The sequence below is a fragment of the Cupressus sempervirens genome, chromosome 11, assembly GCF_028749045.1.
Source record: "Cupressus sempervirens isolate cs-2001-9-10 chromosome 11, ASM2874904v1, whole genome shotgun sequence".
NCBI classification, from domain to species: domain Eukaryota; kingdom Viridiplantae; phylum Streptophyta; class Pinopsida; order Cupressales; family Cupressaceae; genus Cupressus; species Cupressus sempervirens.
The window spans coordinates 231,112,025-231,138,721 of NC_143128.1; the positions used below are offsets into that span (position 1 = coordinate 231,112,025).

Genomic DNA, 26,697 nt, shown 5'->3' on the forward strand with positions numbered 1-26,697 from the left:
TTCTTGGAGGGTGAGTTGTCATCCTCTTCTACTTAACTTTTTTATAAATGCAACTCAATTTCATTTATTCTACACGCGTTTATGTATGAAATAGCTGGATTTTGTTCATCGCATTGTGCAATTATTTCTTTTGCATACATGTCATTTCTTTGACAAAATAGGTTACTGTAAATAGCTTTAGGCATTTGTTCCTCAGGCAGAAATTTCATGCTATTATCTGAAATCTTACAGAGACCGTTGGGCCCCATTAATGACATGTAGATTAATTTTGAGACAAAGATGGCTCTAAGTGGGGCATGATTATTCTTGTGATGCCTAAGGAGAGTTTTTACGGCTGAGATTATCATTTAATTTTTTATTCCAAAATAAAATTTCCAATAATGGTCTGAGAAATTTGTGCTATCTGTAATGCAGCACCCATGCCAAAATTATAACAGTTTGGGAGAAAATTTTGTACTACTTTAATCCAGTAATACATTGTTAACTTAGTTTTCTGGATGCGATTGGAATATATATCCAAGTTATGTTATAAAATAATTTATAGTAGTTGTGTTCTGTAGATACTATTGCTTTTTTGAAAATACAAAAAATCCATAGTCTACCTCTGGCAATATTGAAAGACTCCCTCAAATTCATATAGGCTAGCATTTACTAAGCTCAAATGTAGAAGATTGACATTTAGTTCATTGTTCTTAATGATTCCAAATGAGACTAAGCTTTGTAGGATTTACTAAGCCCAAATATACGACATTTAGTTGACAGTTTCTGTTAAATCCAAATGGTAACTATGACTTCATAAACAAAGAGATGTCTTAGTCTTTGATATTTCTCTTGTGTTGATTTAATAGTAGAGCTTGGGTGATGATTCACCGACTGCGAGACTGTGTAAATTCATTTATAGCAGTACAAACAGAATTCTGATCCTTTGCCATCTGATACCTCAATAGATTCTTTTCATCTTGAAAATGTAAATATTAAATTGTTCTAGGTTCCATGTCAGCTATCGGCAATTATGCTTTCTTTTATATCTCTTTTATTTCTTTTGTTTGCAATTGACCTGATGTCATCACACATATGTGATTTTCTTAAATCTAGTCAATCTTTTAACCTCTTTGAACACAATGAAGATTATTAGCTCTATAGCTTATGTTATCTCTACCAGAGATTGGAGGTCAATCTAAGTGCTCAATTCTACTATTGTGCTATGAGCTGAAAATTTTCAGCCTTTAGACATGGTGTTTATTGGCTATTGCATATTGCTGATTCTCTGTTGATTATGCTAACGGTGAGATGACAGTCCTTGCAAGCATTTTGTCCTTCAAATTTGCCAACTTCACATCTTAGTAGTTATTATCATAATTCTAATGTAGTGCATTTCCTTCTCTCTGGGAAAAGAAGACTTGCAGTGGTCTAAGTAGATTCTCCAAAGGCGATTTTCCAGTGACTCTACTAAACCCATTTCCATGGTCTGTAGTGATTACAAACACTTACTTGAGGCTTGCAGCATCTCCAAGGTCATCAATTTATACCCATTGGTTGCTGCACACTCTTTTTTATATGCATTAGACAATCTGGGTAGATTGCATGCTGCACCATCAAAGCACACACTGAACATTATGCAGTCTTCATCAATACTTTGTTAAGATTTAAACACATACAATGGAAACCAATACGGTCCACTTTCAATCTGTGGTACCTTTGAGTGCTGAATGTGTTGCAGCCTTCATCTTTAAAACGGCAGCTTCATTTGTTAAATCCGACATGGTTTGTCTCAATCTTTAGAAGGTGAAGAGTTTTGTGGAAGAAATTGTTTAAAGTAATGTGTCTTTATCATTCCTAGTTTTCGCAATATTGTGTATATGCTTGTATTATCAGATTTCATAGCTCAGTCATAGCATAGGTGAATCTTGGAGGAAGTAGACAGCCATATACCTCTTCAGAGGATGTACCATGTACATAACACTTCATTCTGTTGCAGTTCTATTGTCTTTCCTGCAAGTCATTCTTTGATTGGTATTCAACATCTCTGAACCATCGTTAGTGTTTCTTCTACACATATGACAAATCTAGGTCCACATAGTTTTAGAGTGTTGTGAGTAGTCACCTTGGATACTACGTGGGATCCAGATCATATGGTGTTTGAGACCGGCTAATTAGGTTTATTACCATGTTCCCTTGCTAGATTTTTCAGTCTAAATCAGAGATGCCTCTACCATCGGGTAGTACTGACTAACCATGAAATGCCTTCAACATCCGTGAGTTTCTGGATGTATTTATAAATGTAATTAGGCATCTGTCATACCTCAATATTTGTTGTGCTTGCATCCATAATTCTTAAATTGCAAGTCTGATAATAATTGTCGTTATTCCTCAATGGATATGCATGCTTCCAAGACATAAGTATATTAATAAAAAATATCGTTGTCAAGTATTTGTGGCATATTCCCTATTACCTCGTTCTTCTGCAAATTATTTCATTACATAATTGGTGTTTCTGTAGGATGATCAGGAGATCATATTATGTCTCATGTTTTCTCAAACTTGAATTTGATTTATCTTGAAGGGAAACATGAACTAAGTACACGATGTTCCCCTAAAGTTTCTCTATGCAATTGATATTTGTGCTCCCCAAGGTCATATAGCCAAAGCCTCTTAGGTTAGGATACTATACAAGAGCATCGTTATATCTTGTACTAGTATCTTCATAGTGATCAGGAAGGGTGTTGCCTCCTCATATAATGCTATAGATTAGACCTAGCTCTTACGTTCTAGCTGTTAGAATCCTTGAACCTATACTATTTGGGGAGGAGTCTTCTCTCTTAGATAGATTTCTTGCTTATAGAATTATTTATTGTCATCTTGTTGGTCTCGTGAGGTTCCTCTTTGAACAAACTAGGATTTCTGTACTCTATGTTAATCTCTCTTTTTTGTTAAGAAGAATGGTTTTTTGTATTTGTTTTACTTATACTTATCTTCAAGATTGTAGCTCCTTTGGAGCCTTTTTTGAATCCCCTCTTTCTATTATCTCTATTGGTATCTTCGAATCCCATTTACTTATCTTGGACACTAGTGGACATTAATTGATTTTCTTTCCTTCCTTCCTTACAAGAACTTACCTCAAGGCTTCTTCAATCAAATTCTAACGTCTTTAGGGATTTTACCTTCCTTGTCTAAGCTTCAGTTCTCTTCAGAACTCCACCATAAACCCTTGGAATGATTCTTTAACAAATCTACGAGAAGTGTGAAACTGAAGATTCTTAGTTAACCTACTCAATCACTTGTAATTCTTTGGGACGAATGTTCAAAACCTAATTATTGTTGGTTGTGAAAATCTATTTAGCTTGGGGGACAGGATTAGCTTTGTTAACCTTCGTATAGACTCTTCTGCATGCACACAATAAAGAATGTCCCCCCATTAGAATAGTAGGGCGGATGGAATAGTAGGGCACTCACTCTATTGTAGGGGGGGTGGGGATATGCTCATCCCTTAAAATAGTGATAGATTTTTCCTTCTATTAGAAAGAACAGAACATGGAACTCATTACTCCATCAGAAAAAAAAATGACTGACAATAATCTGTTTGGGGGTAGCATCGATCCATATATGTAGATAATAATGTTCTCTTTGGAACATTACATATGTTCCAATTTCTTCTGGCAAGAGATTTACAAAATCATGGAAGAAGATAATAAAATCGTACCAATAGAGCGAATTTTGATGGTAATTCTCTTCTAAATTGAACATGGTATATCCATGGCCGTAAGTATATTCCCATAAAATGCAGTCTCCATGAAGAATCTCCTCTCTTAATTGTAAATTTTTTGAAGGTTGTGTGAAAAGTGCCTTTTCCTTCATAGAAGATCTCTAGCCTTGGACATGTATTTTACATTAAACTCTTTCTTGAAGTCTTGCACACCTTTCCACGCTCCTAGACATTTACCTATATGTGTATGGCAAATAGATCTTGAGTGTGCTTTCCAACAACAGGGACCTCTTTGAATGTTTTTATTATAAATCTCCAATCAAAATCTGATGTCCTATTTTTATCATAACATCCCCATCTTATGTGTAATGTACACAAAAATATAAAGTAACAAAATAAACAAATTTAGTATTAAAATTCTAAAAGGCAAGGTACCTGCATTTTCATTAAGGAGTGACTAAGCTCTAATAAACTAAAATTAAATTAAAGTTTAATATTATCAAAAGTCAAGGGCCATTATGAAGAGTTGTGTCTACGAGGAAAATAAGGAATATAAGAGAAATCAGAAGGGAGAAGGATTGCCTTTGTGAATACAATTTTTATATTTGAATTATTACTTCTTGTGGAGTGTGGACATGGTTCAATAACCTGAGGATGAAACCTACAAGGTCCTAAATCCGAGGACGAAACCCCGCTGATTTCTAATCCTGACTTAGTGGACAGAAATCCCTGATTCAGGCGGATTTGGAGACAATTCAAAGACATTTTAGTGAAGATAGGTCACTGCAGAATTCGGATAATTCAGAGCAGTCACAACGGATAAGTACTGTTTTTTTGTAACATATTCTAGATATATGTAAATTAATACAAACTGCGAAAACCACAGTTTCTGAAGCTGATATCATATTTATAATTATTGGGCTGTTATAATTGTGAGTTGGATTTTATTATTTAAAGAAAATAGCTAAGGTTTAAAAGGGGATATCATATTGTGGAGATGTGTCTTTCTTGATCTCATTCCTTTCCTTGTGTGCTACTTCCCCTTGATCTTCTTGCTGTTAGGGTTTCAATCCTTGACTTCTTTCCCCAAGTCTTCCACAAATATGTTGAAATTAATTTTGGCTAGATTAACTGTTTTCTCTAGATCATCCACTTTCTTCCACCATAATCTATTTCCATGTCGTCTTTGTTTGACAATATTAAAGTGCCTGGTAAACTTTTTAACATAACCGGTGACACTAGCACGACATGCCCTCCGACTCCACGTGAAACTCGTTTGACTTGGAGCTATGAACTAGTGAGGCCACAACTGGGGGACCTCATCCCCTTGTTACAAAGTTTGGGCCACAAATATGTTGAAATTATTTTTGGCTGGATTAACTGTTTTCTCTAGATCATCCACTTTCTTCCACCATAATCTATTGACATATCATCATTGTTTCACAATGGTCCAACGGGGATTTGAACCTGGGTGGGGATAACACCACCTCCACCACTTAACCAACGTACTAAGTGGTGAACCCCATTTCCATATCATCTTTGATCATGTATGTTGTCTTGAATTTTATCTCTTTCTTGAGTCTATTCTCCAATCACGTTCCTTCTCTGCTCTACCCTCCTTGCATATTCACTGAATTAGTTATTTTACAATATTAATCTCTCTCAAAAAAATTAAGCTAAGTCAATTATTTATATAATATAATTTATAAATCTTGTATATTGATAAGTATCATTAGTATTTGAGTATGCTAGTAAGGAATTACTTATGCTTTTGAAAAATTCTGCCAATATGCACATTGAGTTCTCACAAAATTGCTTAGCTATGCAGAACGTGGAATTTGCTTGGCCTTGTTGCAAAAGGTGTGAACTAAGCTGATTATTGTATTTTCTTCTTGCTAGATGGTTTATTTGCCTGTATGCATTTGTAGTCTATTTACTAGCCTTGTTTTCTTATGATGTAGATTTGTTACTATTTGAAACAATTCGTTTTCTATTTTGTGGTTTTATTTTGTTAATCCTTTCCAAGAGGCAATCAGCACATCACCAGCGAGCATTTTTCTTGGGTTTACTCATCCTAAAAGTCTAACTCAATCTTAATAGCAGTAGTTGTATTCAAATGGTTGCAATCCCATGTTGTGGGCTTCGGGATTTAAAATCATGGAAAGACGAGTCTAATGAAATGAAACATATGCTATAGGATCAATGGGAATCTTATCCTAGAAAACTGGAGCCCCTACATTTCTTCCCTAGACTTTCATGGCTGCATGTGGGGTGGGGCTAGAAATTTTACCCTCTAGCTTAGGGGTTTTGTGATCCACATGACATAATTAGAAGGCATCTGAATTTTTTAGACTCTAGGCAGTGGATTTTAGGGCAAAGCTTTTCTTTCCGGTATTGCAACCTTTAACCAAATTATGTGACCACTTGTTTCCTAAATATTCTCAGCAGAAATTTTAAACATTAGCTGTTTCTATTAAAACCACGAAACTCTGACTGTTTAAAGGATTCAAATTTTCACAGCAGCACTTGCTAAAAGGTTTTTTGGTAGTCCCTCTCCATGTAACCATGGCATAATTGGACTATCTTGAGTATTGGAGATACCATTTTTTGAGATAATGTCAACTAAATTTGTATACTCTTTGGGTGGTTGCAAAATTAGGAGGTATTTATAGGTTGTTGTGATTAAAGTTGTCATCGGATCGCTAATGTTTAATTTGCTCTTTATCCGCAGTTCCTGGAGTACCATATCATAAAGAAGAAGAAATTTCTCCGTCACCTTCTCCAGTTGCATCTCCATTGAAAGGTTTGGTTTATTATTTCTGAATTCTATTATTTCAAAAGTACAATTTAGAAATTTACTTTTTTTTAAATAGAAAGACTTTGGAGTGAAAATGTTACTGAATCGATTAATACCATATTGCTCCCTATGGGCTATGCCTAGAAGAATCATCTTTGCCTAGGTGAGAGAAAGCCTTAGTTGTCGACTATTTCTAGAGTTTATGTTTCTAGTTATAGGTTCATTCAATGTGGAAATATCTAATAGCTTGGAGGAAACCAAACTATAAGTAAGCTGAAAGGATGCAAATCTCATAGTTGTGTAGAGAGTATTTTGTAGCTGTATATTTGATATCTAAATATATATTTGAGTTACAATAATAAAATTTAATGTAATAAGGTAAAGGAGAAATCAAGTACCCACTTAAGTCAAATTTAGTAACAAGACCCAAATAGTCACTTGGAAAACACAAGGGAAGCGAAGGCTTATACATATGCAAGACACAATGTAAACACATTAATAGTGGTCATTGACACTAAGGAGAACCAATGCATTACTATCTCAATGAGTCACTCCTCAAAACTATACAAGGTGTTAGATTCTAGAGTGCAAGCAAGAGAGTGTCATTGTATGTGGTTGAGAAGAAGCACCATACGAGATCGATCATTCTCTCATAGGATTGAGAATGGTAATTGTGCAAGAACCGATGTCACATGAGTGGGCATGTCTCTTTGGACAAGTTTCTACATGCTCCATGTGCAGACATGCCTTCCTAGGACACCCATAGCCTCATACTAGTGCTCATGGCATGCTTCTGGAACCAGTTGTCTTATTAGTGACTGCCCCATTAATTTTGTTATGTTCTCACTTGTTGAGGAGACAGCCCACATCATGATCATACCTACAAGCCACTTGGGGCTGGGGATACTTTGGAGGCCACTCCCTAATCTGGTAGGGCCTAAACCTAGGCTCATGCCAAAATCAAATACAACATCTCATAAACATCAACTATCCCATTTCACAATGCCATTTCCAACATACACATGGCACACTCAGCTGGTCGCAAAACCAAGAGAATGGATCCAAAATAATTGTATAATGAAATTACTATTTATAATCTCAATATTCTACATCATAATATCATGTTCAAAACACCATATTGCACTATTTTATGAAATACCAAATTTGGGCCAAAACCAGTCATGGAGGCCATCCACCATTGGTAGACTTCCAAAGAGTTTAAAAATTCGAACTTAACAAATAAAAAATTCCAGGAAAAAGCCATAGGTTCCCTATTACATGACCCAAGAAAGTATTCAAATCCACAATTCACCCACACATAAAAATTTGGGCAGCATATAAATGCACATTTTTCAGATTACAAACATAGAAAACCAAATCTTCTTCAAATTAAATTCCACAAATGGAAAATATGTTTTAAATCATGCTGCAGAATCATTTGCAACAAACAAAATCTATTTCAAACAAGAAACAATTGAGAATTCAAGATTTTCTTCCTCAAACTTGGAGTAAACCTATGTTTCTCCAAGTTTCTGGGACGACAGAATGGGGGGATGGGGAAACGGGTTTCCGGGACTTTTTTTGGCCGGAGCAGGGGACGGTTATATATATGTGTGTGTATGTATGTATCTAAATTTTCAAATATATTCATGAATTTCACATTGATCATAGCAGCATAATTCAATATTGTCAATTCCATTCATCAAATACTCATAGAACATAGCAATTAGCATCAAATCAAATCATCATAGACATAGCACAATTGAATTACCTAAGACTATAAAAGTCTAAGAATAGGAAGATAGAATGAAATCAAATGAGAGAATGGGAAGCATCATAAATTCATATCATAAGGCTGCAACTTTGAAATTTTCAAGTTTCAAGTTTCAAACTTTCAACAAAATGAAAACATTGAAAAAGTTAAGACTTAAACTTTTAAAGTATCAATTATAGTCTATCAACTAATAGTATGACTGTATAATTATTAAGTAAACTGTGAAAAAAACAGTCTTAAAAACATTTATAATAATTTATAAATAGGGGTGAAATAAGCCTAACACTGCTCCTGCAGTTTAAATAACGCCGTCCTTGCTGTTGAAAAAACCCTGCTACTTGCAAAATAACACTGCCTACAACCTAAGAAATAACCCTCGCATTGTCCGTCCGCATGTGATAGGAAAAAGAGGAAGTTTCTAGCATATGTTAAACCCAAAGTAACATATGTCATTTTATTGTTAATATTTTCATGTCTTCCAACGTGTGGGTGTTAGGATAAACCACGGACAGAAATAAAAACTAGATGCAAATATAACCAATAACAAAAATAATAGAACACACAGAAATGAACACAAGGCACCAAGATTTAACGTGGTTCACCCAATCCCTGGGCTACGTCCACCAAACAGCAAGTCCGATCTTTATTACAATCCAGTGATTACAACCTGATTACAATCCGTAATCCCTTACAGCTCAATACCGCCGCAAGAACCAATTTCGTATCACCACATCTCAAAAATACCCAACCCTAAGCCCTTTTTATACAAGTATTAAACCGCTTTAGGGTTATAACATGTCGGCCATATGTCGGCCATAATATGTCGGCTACCATGTCGATGTCGGCTACTTCCAAAAAATTTTTTTTTCGGGGCGATGCCCCGAACCCCACTATTTATGAAGTATGTACAGTACTTTCCTAATCAGTCACCACAATCTAACAATCTCCCACTTGGGGACTGATCAGGCTCCACACTAAACAACAATCTCCCACTTGGAGACTGATCCTGTAGCAATACAACTACCGCATGGGGCTCCCACTGGATCAAACCACCCTGAACTCTGCTGTTCTTTTATTCACATTTAGTCTAAAAGACCAACTGAAGCTGAAGAGGAGTTCAGCTTCTCCCTTGTGACAACCTTTGTCAACATATCTGCTGGATTTTCATTGGTATGTATCTTCTCCAGCTTTAACTGTCCATCCTCCAAAACTGACCGAATGAAATGGTACCGCAACTGTATGTGTTTGGTCTTAGAATGCAGAGCTGAATTCTTAGCAAGATGAATGGCACTCTGACTATCTGTGAACAAAAAATTATCCTTCTGAGGATGTCCCAATTCTTCCAAGAAGAACTGAAGCCATATCATCTCTTTGGCGGCCTCTGTAGCAGCAACATACTCTGCCTCTGTAGTGGAGAGAGCATTAATCTTCTGTAGCCTAGAAACCCAGCTCACGGCTGCCCCACCAACAGTAAAGACATAACCTGTAGTACTCCGCCTGGTATCAATATCCCCAGCCAAATCTGAGTCAACATAGCCCTGTAAATCAGTAGTAGAGCCCCCAAAGTGTAAACACTTATTGGATGTTCCTCTCAAATATCTGAGAATCCACTTGACAGCATTCCAATGCTCAAAACCTGGATGACTCATATACCCGCTAACGACTCCCACTGCATGTGCAATATCTGGCCTAGTGCATACCATAGCATACATCAAACTTCCTACAGCTGAAGCATAGGGTACCTTGGACATCTTATCCTCCTCTTCCTGTGTCTTGGGACACATCTCCTTAGTCAATTTCAAATGACCAGGTAAAGGTGTGCTGACAGCTTTAGCATTCTCCATAGAGAAACGTTGCAACACCTTCTCAACATAATCAGCTTGAGATAGCGTCAATGTTCTGTTCTTCCTATCTCTGCAAATCTTCATACCAAGGATTTGTTTTGCTGCCCCCAAATCCTTCATAGCAAACGCATGTGCTAATTGGCGTTTCAGCCCCTTAATATGATCCATGTTAGACCCAGCTATAAGCATATCATCAACATATAAACATAAAATAATGTAGCTATCATCATCCAACCTCTTAAAATAAACACAGTAATCTGAATGACACCTATTATATCCATGCTCATGCATAAAACTGTCAAATTTCAGATACCATTGCCGAGGTGCTTGCTTCAGGCCATATAAACTTTTCTTCAATTTGCACACTAAGTTCTCCTTACCTTTGACCTCAAAACCCTGTGGCTGAGCCATATATATTTCTTCATCCAAATCACCATGAAGAAAGGCTGTTTTAACATCCATCTGCTCTAAATGCAAATCTTCAGTAGCCACAAGACTTAAAACAGTACGAATAGAAGTCATTTTAACAACAGGAGAAAATATTTCATCAAAATCAATTCCTTTTTTCTGTGCAAATCCTTTTACAACTAACCTGGCCTTAAATCTTTTTTTACCTCCTTCCTCTTCTTTCAACCTGTAAACCCATTTATTCTGTAAAACCTTTTTACCTGCAGGCAACTTGCACAAATCCCATGTCTTATTTTTCAGCAAAGAGTCCATTTCATCTTTCATTGCAGACTCCCACTGAATCTTAGTATCCACCTGCACAGCTTCATCATAACTTTCAGGTTCACCAGCATCAGTAAGTAAAATAGAATACAAAGAGGGAGAAAACCTTTGTGGAGGTCTAATTGGCCTTGTTGACCGTCTAACATTCACTGGTGTATGTGGTATTTGTTGTTGCGGTTGTTGCACATCATGAGGAATGGCTGGAACATCAGCTTTTGGAGTATCATCCAGCACTACATAATCATCTTTTTTCTTCTCATGTTGCTGCAACAGATCTTTGTACAACACTTTTTCATTGAATATGACATCCCGGCTTCTTATAATTTTATGATTTTCAAAATCCCAAAGCCTATAACCAAATTCATTAATGCCATATCCAACAAAAACACATTTTTTTGATTTAGCTTCTAGCTTGGTTCTATTTTCAGAGTCTATATGAGCAAAAGCTTCACAACCGAAGGTCTTGAGAAAAGAATAACTCACCTTCTTACCAGTCCATGCTTCCTCTGGAATACCACAGCCCAAAGGAGTAGAGGGACCTCTATTAATCAATTATACTGCAGTATTGACAGCCTCCGCCCACATGTGTAAGGGCAACCCAGCATGCAACCTCATGCTCCTTGCGCGCTCCATTATAGTCCTGTTCATGCGTTCAGCCACTCCATTTTCCTGTGGAGTCCTTGGAACAGTTTTTTGTCTACGAATACCATTAGTGGAGCAATAATCTTCAAATTCATGACTGCAATACTCACCACCATTATCAGATCTGAGACATTTTAATTTCTTACCAGTCTCATTTTCAACCAAGCATTTCCATTTCTTAAAAGTTTGAAATACATCAGATTTCTGTTTAAGGAAATAAACCCATACTTTTCTTGTTGCGTCATCAATAAATGTAACATAATAATGAGAGCCACCAAGGGAAGATACCTGAGCCGGTCCCCATACATCTGTATGCACAAGTTCTAATTTCTCCTTTTTGTTTTCCTTCCCTGTCTTTACAAAACTCACTCTCTTTTGTTTTCCATACACACAACTTTCACAGAAATCCATATTCACACATTTTAGACCTGGTAAAACTTTCCTTGAATGAAGTACTTTCATACCTTTCTCACTCATGTGCCCAAGTCTATTGTGCCACAGCGCTGTATCAGAATCCACAGCAGCTATTTGTTCTCTCTGCTCATCTGCAGTAATTGTTCCTGAATATTCATTTTTCTCTGAAACAATCAAAGTAGAAGGAACAATATGACTTGTACAAAGATATAAGGTGCCTACTTTCACACCTTTTGCTACTACAAGGGAACCTTTTGAAACCTTCCAATTTTTATCATTAAAAGTAACTACACAACCCTCATCACCGAGTTGCCCTACTGAAATTAAATTTCTACTTAGTTTTGGAACATGTCTTACCTCATGTAGTAGCCAATGATTCCCATTTTGCAACTTAATCTTAATTTTTCCCTTTCCAACAATCTGACAGGGTTCATTATCCCCCAAATAAACAAGCCCAAAATCCCCTTGGACATAATCAATGAAATAACCTCTATGAGGTGTAGCATGAAAAGAAGCACCAGAATCTAAAACCCATGAATCATCAACACTCTCTAAAGACAGAAGCAAAGCATCCTCTTCGGATTTGTTACTTACCACATTTGCCTCTTTGTCTCCATCTGATTTATCTCCTTCATTTTTCTTTCGAGTCCAGCAATCTTTCTTTTTGTGCCCTGGTTTCCCACAGTACCAGCAATCATTTGGTCCTCTCGATTGAGACCTCCTCCCCTTTGACTTTCCTCTTGATTTCCCATGATTTCCAGAGTTACTTCCTCTTTCAGTCGTTCTGCCCCTGCTTTGTGCATTTAAAGCACTTCCTGATGTAGATCCACCTGAGGATTTTCTACGAGTTTCCTCACTTAAAATAACACCGATCACATCATCATATTTTAGGGTACTAGATCCAGGAACAGAATTACTCACCGCCATTACCAAGCCATTCCAGCTTTCAGGCAAAGAACACAAAATCAAGAGAGCCCTAATTTCTTCATCAAAATTGATACCCACAGAAGATAATTGACTAGTAATAGTATTAAACTCATTTAAATGATCTGCAACAGATCCACCTTCTGCCATTTTCATATTAAATAAACGCTTCATGAGAAATACCTTATTTGAAGCGGAGGGCTTTTCATACAGTGTCGCTAGGGTTTTCATCAAATCTTCTGTCGTCTTTGCTTTTGTAATATTAAATGCCACCGATGGTGCCAAGCATAACCGAATGCTTCCAAGTGCCTTTCTGTCCAAAAGATCCCATTCAGCCTCTGACATAGTTCCCTGATTCTTGGCTTTTCCTTCCAACGGCTTCCACAAATCCTTCTGATATAAATAGTCTTCCATTTGCATCTTCCATAACTGGAAGTTCTGCCCATTAAACCTATCAACCCTCAGCTTACCATTATCTGCCATTGCTCCCACTCAACCGTGAGACTCCCACTTAACCGTGAGACTTTCCTGCAGAGGATAACTGAGAAACAACTAGGCTCTGATACCACTTGTTAGGATAAACCACAGACAGAAATAAAAACTAGATGCAAATATAACCAATAACAAAAATAATAGAACACACAGAAATGAACACAAGGCACCAAGATTTAACGTGGTTCACCCAATCCCTGGGCTACGTCCACCAAACAACAAGTCCGATCTTTATTACAATCCAGTGATTACAACCTGATTACAATCCGTAATCCCTTACAGCTCAATACCGCCACAAGAACCAATTTCGTATCACCACATCTCAAAAATACCCAACCCTAAGCCCTTTTTATACAAGTATTAAACCGCTTTAGGGTTATAACATGTCGGCCATATGTTGGCCATAATATGTCGGCTACCATGTCGATGTCGGCTACTTCCAAAATTTTTTTTTTCCGCGAACCCCACTATTTATGAAGTATGTACAGTACTTTCCTAATCAGTCACCACAATCTAACAATCTCCCACTTGGGGACTGATCAGGCTCCACACTAAACAACAGTGGGGGCCTGCATGGGAAAAAAAACAGTTTTTAAATGTTTTCTTTTGTTTAATTTTTTATTTTAAAATCGGAAACTTTTTGCAGTCCCTAGGACAGACGGGAAACGTTAATGCAGTCCCCAAGACAGTCGACACAAGCTGGAAACATGTTGACTGAATGTGTTGACCATTTCCAAATTTTCAGGGACGTGTTTCCATTTTTTTGCCTAGGTGGGGATGGCTTGGAAACATTTCCGGCCGTCCTCAAGTCCCTGATATGGGTACAGTTTCGGAAACTTGGGGCTTCGCCCGGGGAACACGTCCTCAGGTAACATAGGAGAAAGCTTCAAATTAAAAGAGAAACCCGCACACACAAGAGAAGATGCCAAATCCAAACACTCAATGGAAACTCCCAAAAAAATTCTTTCTAAACAATACCCACAAAATTCTTTCCATTGAATCTCCCAATCTTACCAAATAAAACTTTAAACATGGAGGGTTTTTGGAACAAAAATGAGAAGAGAAAACATGTCTAATAGACGAGTCCTTATTTTAGATTAAAAGGGCACTTTTTGAAAGCCAAAAAAATAGTATTAGAAAGCCACTAAAGATCGATTTATAAAATATAATTCCAAAAATCCCCAAATAATAAGTCATCCAATTCTCATTAAATCAAATACACACAAGGCATATTTGCCAAATAAATATTAAATCGCCATTATAATAATTAAATATAATTATCTTAATGATGACAATTCATGAGCTACCAACTACGCACGAACACTTGTTACTGTTCTTTCACAATTATGTACGAGGGTGATTGGGCATTATACCTTAATGGTATCTAAATGTATAATATGTATGAAAAATGGGAATATTATCCAAACTAGAAATGATGACTAGTTTGGGTGATATGAATGGCCAATGTGTTAACACCTGTAACCATTGTTAAGGATAAGGTTATGCTTAGACTTGTGGAGCTAGGTAGAGTTGATGCCCAATACCTACATCATTGAACAAACATTACGAGTCCCATGTACGTATAAAATAACCATAGCTCATAAATATAAATATTCCCTCAATTGGGGTCACAAAACATGGTTAACAACATAATCTCTCATTGAATCAATATAACATCATTAGGTAGCTGTTGTCACAGAAGTTTTCACCCTTGCCTGAAGTTTGACCTAAAGGCAACCTTGTGAAACATGGAAACAATCTCCAAGTTGTCGGACTCGAACAATGAGATTAAGTCTTCGGAGAAGGCCAACTTCCTTACTATTAGGATGCACCTAACTACTTTCTTTGAAGGAAAAGGGAGAAGGAAATGCACGAAATCAAACTTCCTATTCTAATCTAGAGGGGTGATACACCAAATAGTATGTTCATTCTTATCGCTGCCTAGAACTGTATAGTTCATCAATATAATCTCGAAGTACACAGGTTCAATCTTTGCTTTAGCTCAACAATCACATGTAGATCAGAGACCAATGGAATGTTATAAGGAAGGAACTTCACTCTATATCATTCAAAGGCAAAATGGATACAACATACAACTTGAAGAACGAAAGCAATACATTAATAGAAGGCAAGAAGGTTTTGCACATGTATTAATGGAAGAAAGAGGTACAACAAAGAAATATATTCACTCAGAGGCAAAGGAAATTATAGTATAGTATGTAATATAGCTAATACAGAATCAGAGAAGAGACCGATTGTTGAAAAGGTTACAAAATTCGCCTTTATAGCTTAGGCATAACTGAGAAGATTTCAACTGAAACCCTAAAACTCAACCATTGTCTTCAAGTTGCAGAGAACAATAACTACGAACTTGAGGAAGATTTGATCGGATGTACGTCCATATGTAGAAAATCTGATTTTTACGTGCAACTCAAGCCTTGAAGAGACAGAAACAACGGCCATAATTGCTTTGACCAGTAGATGGATTACCATGGTGGTGGAGGAATGTCTTTTGCATTTATCAGGCCTTGAGAACATCGAAGGGTGGCTGCAGGTGATCAAAAGATTTGTTCGCCATCAATGAGCCACTTTGATGGTGTTCTACAACAGCGCCAGGTTGGCTATGTCATTGAGTCAATTGAATTCAATAGTCAACCTCGCCACGTGGCCTTATATCTTTGAAGCGTTGTAACATACACTTTTTTTGGGTCTTAACTAACAACTAACATATCAAACAAATACAGTTATTACTTCATTTTCATAGGAAGACAATTATATCAGTTACCTTCATGTGAATGAAATTAACAGTTACATCAGTTAAACGAAATTCCATACTAACAATTGAAAAACACCATCAATGAATTTACTACAGAATTTAAAATCTACATACCATGGAATTCGAAACTGAAATCAATCTAGGGATGCTTTTGCAAACACCCAGGTTAGTCCATAAATACCACTTAGGATCAAATGACAATTAACATCCAATACCACTATATCAAAATCAAATGACGATTACCATTAAATACCACTATATCAATTAGGACATCTATTATCATTGGATCATTTAGGGCATCACATACCATTGTGTTCATTAGGGCATCAATTACCATTGAATCATTTAGGGCGTCAGATACTACTGTATCATTTGGGGCGTCAGATACCACTATATCATTTAGGGCATCAGATACCATTATATCATTTGGGACATCAGATACCATTGTATCATTTGGGGCGTCAGATACCTTTGTTTCATTCCTTTTCTTCTTATTGCTAACTGTGCCAATAACATAAGATTAGAAGATATGCTCATAATCATTATTCATATAAATGAAAGATTGAAATAATAATCCTATAGATATATTCCATATTCAATTGGAGGGTCAACCGATCTAACTGGTTACCAATTACATTGATGAGAAAGGTTGCTAACATCAAAGGAGATAACTGAATTCAATGATATAAATTAATCCATCATATCTTCTACTTGTATAAATATCATAAAAGTAAAAATACCTGTTACCAATAAAATGTTTGAATGCTCAACTTATCTTTATCTGATGCATGTCCTGTCATCTTTTGGAGAGGGGAAACATTATTAGGGGCTTAACCTCCCAACCACGGACCTTAAACTTATCCCCACACTTTCATTAACTAGAAAGATCCTCTCTACTCGGAATATAAATGGAACACCTTGTCAGCCACTGAGCATCCTGGTATCTAATCACACCACTCGACTCGATAGCAAGAGAATACAATAAACATGATTATGCATGAGCTATTAAATGGTTTTTTTTAAAAATGATAAACATTGTTATGTCACATCTGATTCTATTTCATGTTATTGCAGATTCCTTTCTCTCACCTCTTCACCCTTTTCCTTGGCTATACAGTCGGGTGAGTCCTAGGTGTTTGAATCTTAGAGCAAACAACTCTTTTTGTTGATCCTCAACTGATATAAGAATATTATATGTTTCTAGCTTATTACATTTCTGTGATCTGTTTAAGACTTGTAGAATAAATACCATTTGATTCTGACATTCATTGGCATAATAAAGATATGCTATCATGTCATGCATACTTGGTTTTGACTCATCATAAGAAGTTCTGTTTTAAAGAGGAACTAACCGATGATATTTGAACAAAGATGACTTACAACGTATTTTGGAACTGTATCTTACTGCTGTAATTTCAGTATGTAGTAGTATCTGAAAATAAAAACATATTACAATCACTGGGATATGGGGGCAACCACATAATGTTGTGAGGTTTTCACACATCGCCCCAAATCTTGGGGACCCCCCTCTTTTTAATCGCCTCGGCAAATTTTTGGATTGCCCAATATTTTTGAGTTTTGAAAATTTCACGCCTTGGCACCTTTAGGACAAATATGGGGAGGCTTAGCTTATTTTCAACCCGTTTCAACTTGATTTTCCAGAGCTATCAATTTTATCCCCAGGCCCAATAATTTTCTAAGTTAATTTCAACTTGGTAGGATAAAATTGTGAATTTTGTACTTAGACGTTTTCTTTTAAAAATTTGGTTTTAATTTTGTAAATTTGGATGATTTTCAAAAGGGAAATTTTAATTAGACTTGAGTCTTTGGAAAATCTCAAATTTTTCTCTGGTGAAAATTTTAATATTGTCGAAATGAGGAAAATTGCAAAAAATCGATTTTTGGCTCTAGATGCAATTTTATTTTATTTTATTTATTTAGCTTGGCAAAATTGATTTGGTAGAAAATTGCAAAAAATTGACTTTAATTGGATTAATTTGCCTTGAAAACTTTTAGTTTTTAATAAATTTAGTAATTTAATATTGAAAAAATGGCTTTTGGTTAGCCAAAATCCAAATTTAATGACGTATTAATTACTAAACCCTCATTAAATGGAAATATTTAACACCTTCAAGGCTATTTAATTTCATTTTGCAATTTGGAGCTAATTGGCAAATTTAAAAGTGCAATTTTCTTTTGGCAAAATTAATTTTTTTGAGCTAAGTATTTAATTGAGGGCCTTAACTTGGATTTAATTTTTGTTTTTTGTTTTCTCCTAGACCAGGTCAGCCAGCTTTGAGGAGAAGGGAATTGGCTATAAAGGGAGTCTACTCCCCATTTCATTTTCACAAATCATTTTTCTCCTCTCCATGTTGGGCGAATTTCCTTGAAGGCAGATTTTTCCAGACTTAGGTGAATTTCCTAGAAGGCAGTTTGTTTGCATGCTTGGGCGATCTTTGCTTACATTTCTCCATTTTCATGCTTGGCGATTTCTCAAGGGGCAGACCTTTTGCAGATTTTGGTGGTTTTCTCCTCCATTTGTGGGCTGTGATTTGTGCTTTTGGTGGCATTTTGGGCAGATTTCAGACTTCATGCTTGGGCGAATTTGAGACGGGCAAAATTTTCCATTCTTGGCATTTTATTGAGGCAGATCTGATTCTGATTTTTGGATAATTCATGGTGAAGGTCTGATTTTTTCCTATTTAGGACTACATTTTTTTACCTGAATTTGGCAATTTTGTTGGGAGAAGAGATACATATGAAAGTTTGATTTTTGCATAGAAGACAACTGTTGGATAGTTTTAGAAGTGTAAATTTCTAATTTGCGAAGGGATTTGAACTTCTTGAAAGTCATATCCTAGGTTCAGAAAAGTCGCTGTAAGATTATTAGTTAAGGTGAATTTTCATCATCTAGAGTTGCAAGGAGTGCTTAAGCTGACATCCATCTTTTGTTCTAGTCTAAGGATTGCTCCGCTTGGTTCTTCTTGCCTTTTGGTCCACCACTCTACCATCCTGTAATAGGGCGACGAGCATGGAGGATGATAGTGCAAGTAAGAATCCCAAGCGGGCGAACACTAAGAAAGACAAAGAGGATATGATGCCCAAAACTTCCTTCTTCTCGAAAATGAAGAGAATAACCGACACCAATATTGGTACAGTGGACATGATACAAATGAGGGACAGACTGAAGGAAGGACAATCCCCCTTAGCGAAAAGGATTTACAAGAGCGGAATTGTACATGCAGCGACTTTTCCTCCCATATTGCCCTCTCTAGAATTGATTATGGAATGTGCATCCAGATTTGATCTAAACAGTAATTTCATCATTTTTGATGAAGGGAAGAGAGTGTTGGCCAGCATTGGCGAACAAGCAATCGAAGAAATATTCAACATTCCCCAGTACAAGGGCATGACGATTGTGATGGTGGATCAAGCAACTAAGTCATTTCAAGATAACCAAGAGGCCTATTACACGCATCTAAAGCAGAATTGGATATGCGAGGGAAGGAAAGGAGTTAACAGATCATCGAGGCTCATAATGGCAGATTTCAAACCAGAATATGGTGATCTCGTTGTTCTACTCCGTCGAATCATGGGCCTAGCTCGAGGGATGAGATTTGAAAACTGGATGTACTTCTTCATTGATGAGATTGAGAGAGGGAAAAGAAGGTTTGATTGGGCCAAGATCATAAGCGAGAACTCCTATCTGTTCTACCTAATTGCTAGATTGTACAAGATTCCGGGACTTAAGGCCTTAGGAGAAGTTGGTAGCGGACCGAGACAATATTTGGTACATGAATGCTATCCGCAACTCCATTTGCACAATAACAAAGATTACAAGATATTTTGCGATGCCTCTGCCATGAAGACAGTAAGGGTATTACAAGGGACACTTGCTAAGAGACTTTCATTGGAAGCAGAAGCAAGAATTAAGAAGTTTGGGAGTTGGTTCATCCAATTTCCACAGTTTACATACATTAGAGTGGTAGGAAGTACAGTTTGTCCCAAGAGGCTTCCAAGGTACCCACCCGACAAGGTAGTTTTGTTAGAATTGGCTAGGCAACTTGAGCACTATGATAGAATAATGAGAAACGAAGAGAAAACATGCATTTCATTCTCAATCATAATTGGCAATGATAGTTGCCCAAATCAGGCCTCCTTTGAAGCCGCAGAAAAGGAATTAGAATGGTATCATCTAGGATGGTACAGAGCAAGGCAAGGGTTTGACCCTAATGGTCTTATTAGAATTGGCTAGGCAACTTGAGCACTATGATAGAATAATGAGAAATGAAGAGAAAACATGCATTTCATTCTCAATCATAATTGGCAATGATAGTTGCCCAAATCGGGCCTCCTTTGAAGCCGCAGAAAAGGAATTGGAATGGTATCATCTAGGATGGTACAGAGCAAGGCAAGGGTTTGACCCTAATGGTCTTATCAAGGCATCTCATGGAAACGAATTTGGGCATGTTCCCAACATAGAAGACTTTTGGGCCAATGCCAAAGATGACTTTCATGTGAGAAAGCTAGCTTTCTCAAGGTTGACAGTGAACATGATGAGGGCTATTAGATGGAGATGCCACGATATTCCGGATCAACTGGAGGATGATGGAAATGTGTTGAGAGAAGACTATGATACAGTAGAAGGAACAAAATTGAATCCAGTGGATTGGGATGACCATCAGGATCCTTCCTTGGAAGCGATCACAAGGGTAGTGAATTTACATACCGAGTCGTGGTATAATGAAGCACTAAGGAAGCTACAAAGACAAAGGATTCCCCTTACCTATGAGATGATGAAACCAAAAGAGAGACGAGCAGAATCAGATGGACAAAGGAATGAAGGAAATAGCCGGCAACAAGAAATAATTAGAAATAGCAAGAAGAAAGTTTTGGAGGTAGAGAAGCGCAAAGAACATTCAGAGCCTCCAGCCAAGAGACAGCATGCAATGCCATCAAGAGAGTATAGTTGAGGCTAGAAGCCAAGAGGTCAATTCAAATGATGAAGGGGCTGCGGTGGAGGTGAGCTTTGATATGGAATCAAGAGGCTATAGTGAAAGCACCGAATACTCCCCTCTCTCGGAGAACCAGCAAGGAAATGATATGGAAGAAACTAGTAGAGAAGAAGATGGACCAATCGACATCGAGGCAATAAGTCAGGAACACAAGGCCGTTGGTGATGCTTTGTTAGTCAAACTAAATCCAGATTTGGGGAGATGCACTGCACCACTATGGTTAAGACAAATGCTTATGCCAAGAGACGTGGTGGTAACGACCCATACAGCTGAGGACATCCAAGGGTTAATGGAAAAGGGTGATAGCGAGAACCAAAAACAAATGGCAAAAACGGTGGCAAGGGTAATCAGGAGCGACAATGATGATCACCGAAAGGTTCAGATTGCTATTCCAACAGTCAACAAGGCAGTGAATGAGATTGTGGCCCAAGAATACGAGATAGTAGAACATAACTTGGGAAGGAATACAGATGATATGGAGTGTGAGGAGGTCCAGGAAGGTATAGCATCGATCAGAGAAAGGTTAAGGAAGGCAAACGAAAGGATAGTAAAGTTGGAGGCCGAGAACAAATATTGGAGAGATAGCCAGCCCATCCAACAGCTGCACCAGGCAACCCTTCCTCAAGACAGCGGGAGCAATTCAGGAGAGATATCAACTTAGCTACATGAAGTCAGGGATTAGATGCATGATACAATCGAAGATGGGCGAAATTTCTTGCCTTCCTTCATCTCGACATTCCAGTCATTAATGGCCATTAGAGACAAGTTCAGGTTATTCGAAGAAGAGTGGAAAGGTTTCCTTCCCATCAGAGATTTGGCTATTCCTAGGATACGAGCGTTCATTGGGCTACCAGAGGCATATTTGCAAAGGGCCAAATTGGTTGATGAGAGAGGATTGAGTATAGTTGAATCTTGGTTTGTTGCATTGACTACCAGATTTAGAACACTTGAAGAGATACATAATGAGATTGCACGACACAGTCCAAGCGTTGACACTTCTATTTCAACCATGATGAGCGACGTTGGAGTGGCACTTGATTTTGAGGATATTAGAGAAGAAGATATCAATGAGACAGATTTTGGATCAAGACTAGATGAGTTAGGAAAGGTTGCCATTAAGAAAAAACATTTGGGCACTCTTTCCTCTCTTAACACTTTTATTGGATTTGCAAAGGAATATGAGAAGGATCGCGAAAAGATACTACAAGTAGCAAACAGCGTGGCGAAGTCAGCGAAACTCAAGGCAAAGCACACACCTTGTCCTTCTATGGAAGAAGTTAACGAAAGGCTAGCTAAGTTCATTGCCTTAGCTAAGAAAATGAAAGAAAAGGGAAGATTTATAGTAGAAGATCATTTCATGTAAGCCCAAGTGACAAATTTCCCCTTTCTTCTAGAATAGGACAAGTGTCTATTTCTGATTGGCCACCATTTTGGTGCCTTCTCATTGGTTGCCACTTTTTGTGCTTTTTCCATCGGTCCATTGATGAGGTGGTAGCTTCTCATTGGCCGATGGGGTGGCAACCCTAATTAGGGTTTTGAGGATCCAATTTGGATCGTTGATCTTGTTTTTATCTCCACCGTCTGTTGTATTTCTGGCCCCAATAAAAGGCCATTTGCTCTCATTTGTAAAGGGTTGGAGAAATTGTTGCGAAGATAATACCAAAATTGCTCTCTTCTTCATTGTTGCGAGTGGCATGTTGATTAAGAACATTGGGTGTTATTGCATGTTTTCTACTTCCACCTAGTTAGATTTTATTTCAAGTTGTTGAAGCTAATTGCATTTGAAGTTGTTTAAGTGAAGTTAAAGTAGATAGATAGTTGTATGGTAGCATTGGTAAATGTTTGATAGGGATCAATACTAGGCCACTAGCATCCTAGCGGTTGGTTGGGAAGCTTTGTGTGGTAAACTAGTTTATTATTCCTTCGAATCATTGCACCTGTGGAAGTGAGGCCGCTGGTCAGCTCTCATTAGGTTCGATCCCCGTCCATTTGCTAACCTTCCATTCATAGGAGTAGGAGTAGAATAGTGAATAGCTGGGTAGTTGAAGTTTAGAGAGGAGAAAGTTAGAGTAGATCAAGGATCAGAACGCATCCACTCACCTTCCACCACCATCGCCACCATCAACATTTTTTGCTTCTACACATTTCAAAAACCGAGCCACCATCCCCTTCATCCCATCAAAGTCCAAGTCATCCTCAACAATTTATGTAAGGCCGCCTACGTGATTATCAGCGAATCACATCGATAATACTGAGCGAGTATCTAACGGTGTAAGGAACATTGGAGTTATACTCATGTCTCATGAGCATTAACTTTTCAAGAGAGGAGTTGCATGTTTGATATCTCGTATCGAATATTCAAATCCTAATATGTTATGTAAGTGGTACAAAACTTGCATCAACATTATCTGGCGCTAGGAGGGCGAGAAATTTTTTATTTTGAGGATTTGTTGGCATTTAATCATGAAGAAGAATGGTGCTCCCTAGATCAAATCAGCCTAGAGCAACTTGGAGAACGCTTCAAGATCACATTGTAGCAAGTTTGTGCTCAATTGCTTGGGAGGAAAGTGAGAACACTAGAGAGTACCTGGACACCGTTGACGTGTTAAATCAAGAGGAAAGAAAAGCAAGAGCTATTGAAAGGAGAATTCAAAGGAGGTTAGAACGTCAAAGAGAATTGGAAAGGAAGCTTGAGAGAGAAAGGAAAGCACAAAGACAAGCTCAAGCTATTGTTGAAAAGAACTCGAATTAGAAACAATTAGGTTGGGAGCATTTTCAAGCTGGATAGAAAGATTGGGTCTTTTTCCCCTGAAAGATTTGAGAGACTGATATCTAATAAGAGGCAGAGGATATTGAGAAATACAACACACCAAGAGGAAGACAGACTTGTGTTAGAATCTCCCAAGGAATCGTCGGGTGGCTGATACTTCAAACCTAGCTAGCCCCTCAAGTAGTCTACCAGTCCAAGCTCCAAGCAGTCCACCAGTTCAAGCTCCAAGCAGTCCACCGGTTTAAGCTCAAGTTAACCCACCAATTCAAACCCTAGTCAATCAGCCAGTTCAAGCTCAGATCAATCAACCAACAATGGCTCAACCACCATGGATCCAAAACAATGCCTCACCACTCTTATTCCAACAATACCATGATCTACCAAAGAATCTGGCGGTATTCTACACCAAGTTTTTTGTCAATGATCCTAATCGTACAGCGGACGAGCATATCAAGGTATTCCAAGAGGCATTGTGCAATAGAAGAATTCAAGAGGAAGATGTTGCGTGTAGGCTTTTTCCTTATTCACTAAGTGAAGAACCTTATTATTGGTTCAACTTACTAGCATCATCAATAACAGGATGGGTTCAACTCAAGGAAGCCTTTCTTGCAAAGTTTGGTATGCCCATCACACCAGTGGAGTTACATAGAAGGTTTGTGGACATAAGGAGACATGATAGGGAGATGATAAGTTCCTTCAATGATCGCTTCCACGAGGCTTACACGAGATTGCAAGCCCCTTACACAATGACAGAGGCTGGTGCATTGGAAGCATACTACAGTGCCTTAGACAAGCAGACGACTATGTTCACGAGAATGGCGAATCTTGCTCCCACAACATTAACTGAGGCCTACACTAAAGGAATTGAGATAGGAAGGCAATTAGGTCAACAAGGAATGGAACCCCAAGGTGCAAGATACCCAAACAATCCTGTTCCACATCTTGCATACCAGGCGCTTGCAAATCAGTTAGTAGTACACCCGGGGCCTCCATTACCTCAAGCACCGCCATCAGTACCAGTTTATCTACAAGGAGCAAGTTCCTCCACGAGGACGCAAGAAGAAAAGGATGAGATGAAAGAATTGATTGACCAAGTCAAGAAGCTGTCTACGGAAGTCACCCATTTGAGAAACCAAAACAACCAACTCCAAAGTTCCCAAAGAAATAATCAAGGGAATAATTACCCGAATCAAGGTGGAGGTTATCAAGGAGGCTATCAAAGAAATTATCAAGACAGAGATTACCAAAGGAATAACCAAGGTGGTAGCTATCAAAGGAACTACCAAAACAATAACTATCAAGGTAATAACCAGTCACAAGACCAAGGGTACAACAATCAGTCCAACCAGAGAAGAACTTGGAATACGGGTCCAAACAATGGAAATGTGGTGTCGCCACTTGATAATCAAGCTTCGACAGATAATAGACCAATGGACCGAATATTCTTGGCTGAGTCTGACATGTCCTAGTATTGCAGATTCCATGAGACGGATCAACATTCAGAGTTAGGGTGTGCAAAATTCAAGAGAGCATCTAACCTGTTCCAAAACATAATAGATGAATCAAGTAACCAGCAAGATGTTAATGTTATAGGGTATGAGATTGTCCCTTCCCCGGGATATGATCAATTTCTGACTTTCGAGGAGTTTTCATTCCCACCAGAATTTGAGGCTTACGAAGAACCCCAAGGGAGATTTCCTCTTGAGTCAGCAAACAGACCAATTAATGAGGTAGTAGATCAGAAAGGATATGACAATGGGTCGGATTTTTCTTTCCCACCTTTGGAAGATACTATTTTAGTTCAAGGAACAGGATGGAACCAAACATTTCAACAACCGATTAGCAATGCTAGGTTTTATCAGAGGAACAACAGGAGAAATGATGGATCTTTCACATCCTCCATACCCCCAAACAATTTCAATACGTCTCCACACCCAGATGCGAGTAATATACCGAATCCTTCGAGGGATGCACTTGAATATAGACAAGGCAACCTTGGCAGTGGGAATGGACAACCAAACTTTCAACAAAACACACAGAACAATGAAGGTACTCAAAGAATGCAAAATGTCCAGTCGACACAAGAAGCAAGTAAAGGAAGGACGAGAAGCAATGCCATGAACAATGAAGAGTTGAAGAGATTAGGACAAAGTCTGACAGAAGAGATGAAGAAGATTAAAATCAATCTCCCTTTGTTTGAATTATTGAAGGTAGCGGAGATTAGAGACACGTTCCTTGATAGTTTGAAAGATAATAAATCACAAGGATTCCGCACTCAAGGTGCAACAACACAGACTCAAGGAAGGTCTCCTCCTAATCCAGTGCATGTAATCCAGGACGCTCCAGGGGAGAATATGACAAATTCGTCTCAAGACATTCCATCTGGAGAAATAGGAAGTTCTACACAGGAAATTGCATATGGTGACATCAATGAATTCAACAGACAGTCGGGACCTCAACCAGTTTACGTGGCTCAAGGATCAACACATATAGAACAACAAACTCAAAGGTATCAAGACTCGATAAACAATAAAGGAAAAGTGAAGAAAGAAGAGGCTGCTCAACCAACAGATTTCGGAGTGAAGCCAAAGCAAGTACATAAGACACCCGTAGTGTATTACCAAGGAAAAGATGAGCCAACCCCATTTTTGCTATTAGTAAGGATGTTCGGGAAATTGCTTCACAATTGCTTAATAGATTCAAGAGCATCAAGTAACGTTATGCCTTTAAACATTTGCAGAAGATTAGGAGTTACGCCTTTGGGCTCCAACAGAAGAGTTACTCAATTGGATAAAACAGAAGTACCAGTAGTGGGTG

The 26,697-nt window shown here is 37.9% G+C and overlaps 1 protein-coding gene across 1 annotated transcript in view; it reads left to right on the forward strand.

Moving 5' to 3' along the window:
- LOC149529003 (lysM domain receptor-like kinase 3) overlaps positions 1 to 26,697 on the forward strand; it is a 51,793-nt gene that overhangs the window by 3,011 nt on the left and 22,085 nt on the right. The window contains exon 2 of the mRNA XM_089810888.1: positions 6,435 to 6,506. Within this exon, the coding sequence (XP_089667014.1) occupies positions 6,435 to 6,506 (72 nt within the window). The remainder of the gene's footprint in view (positions 1 to 6,434; positions 6,507 to 26,697) is intronic.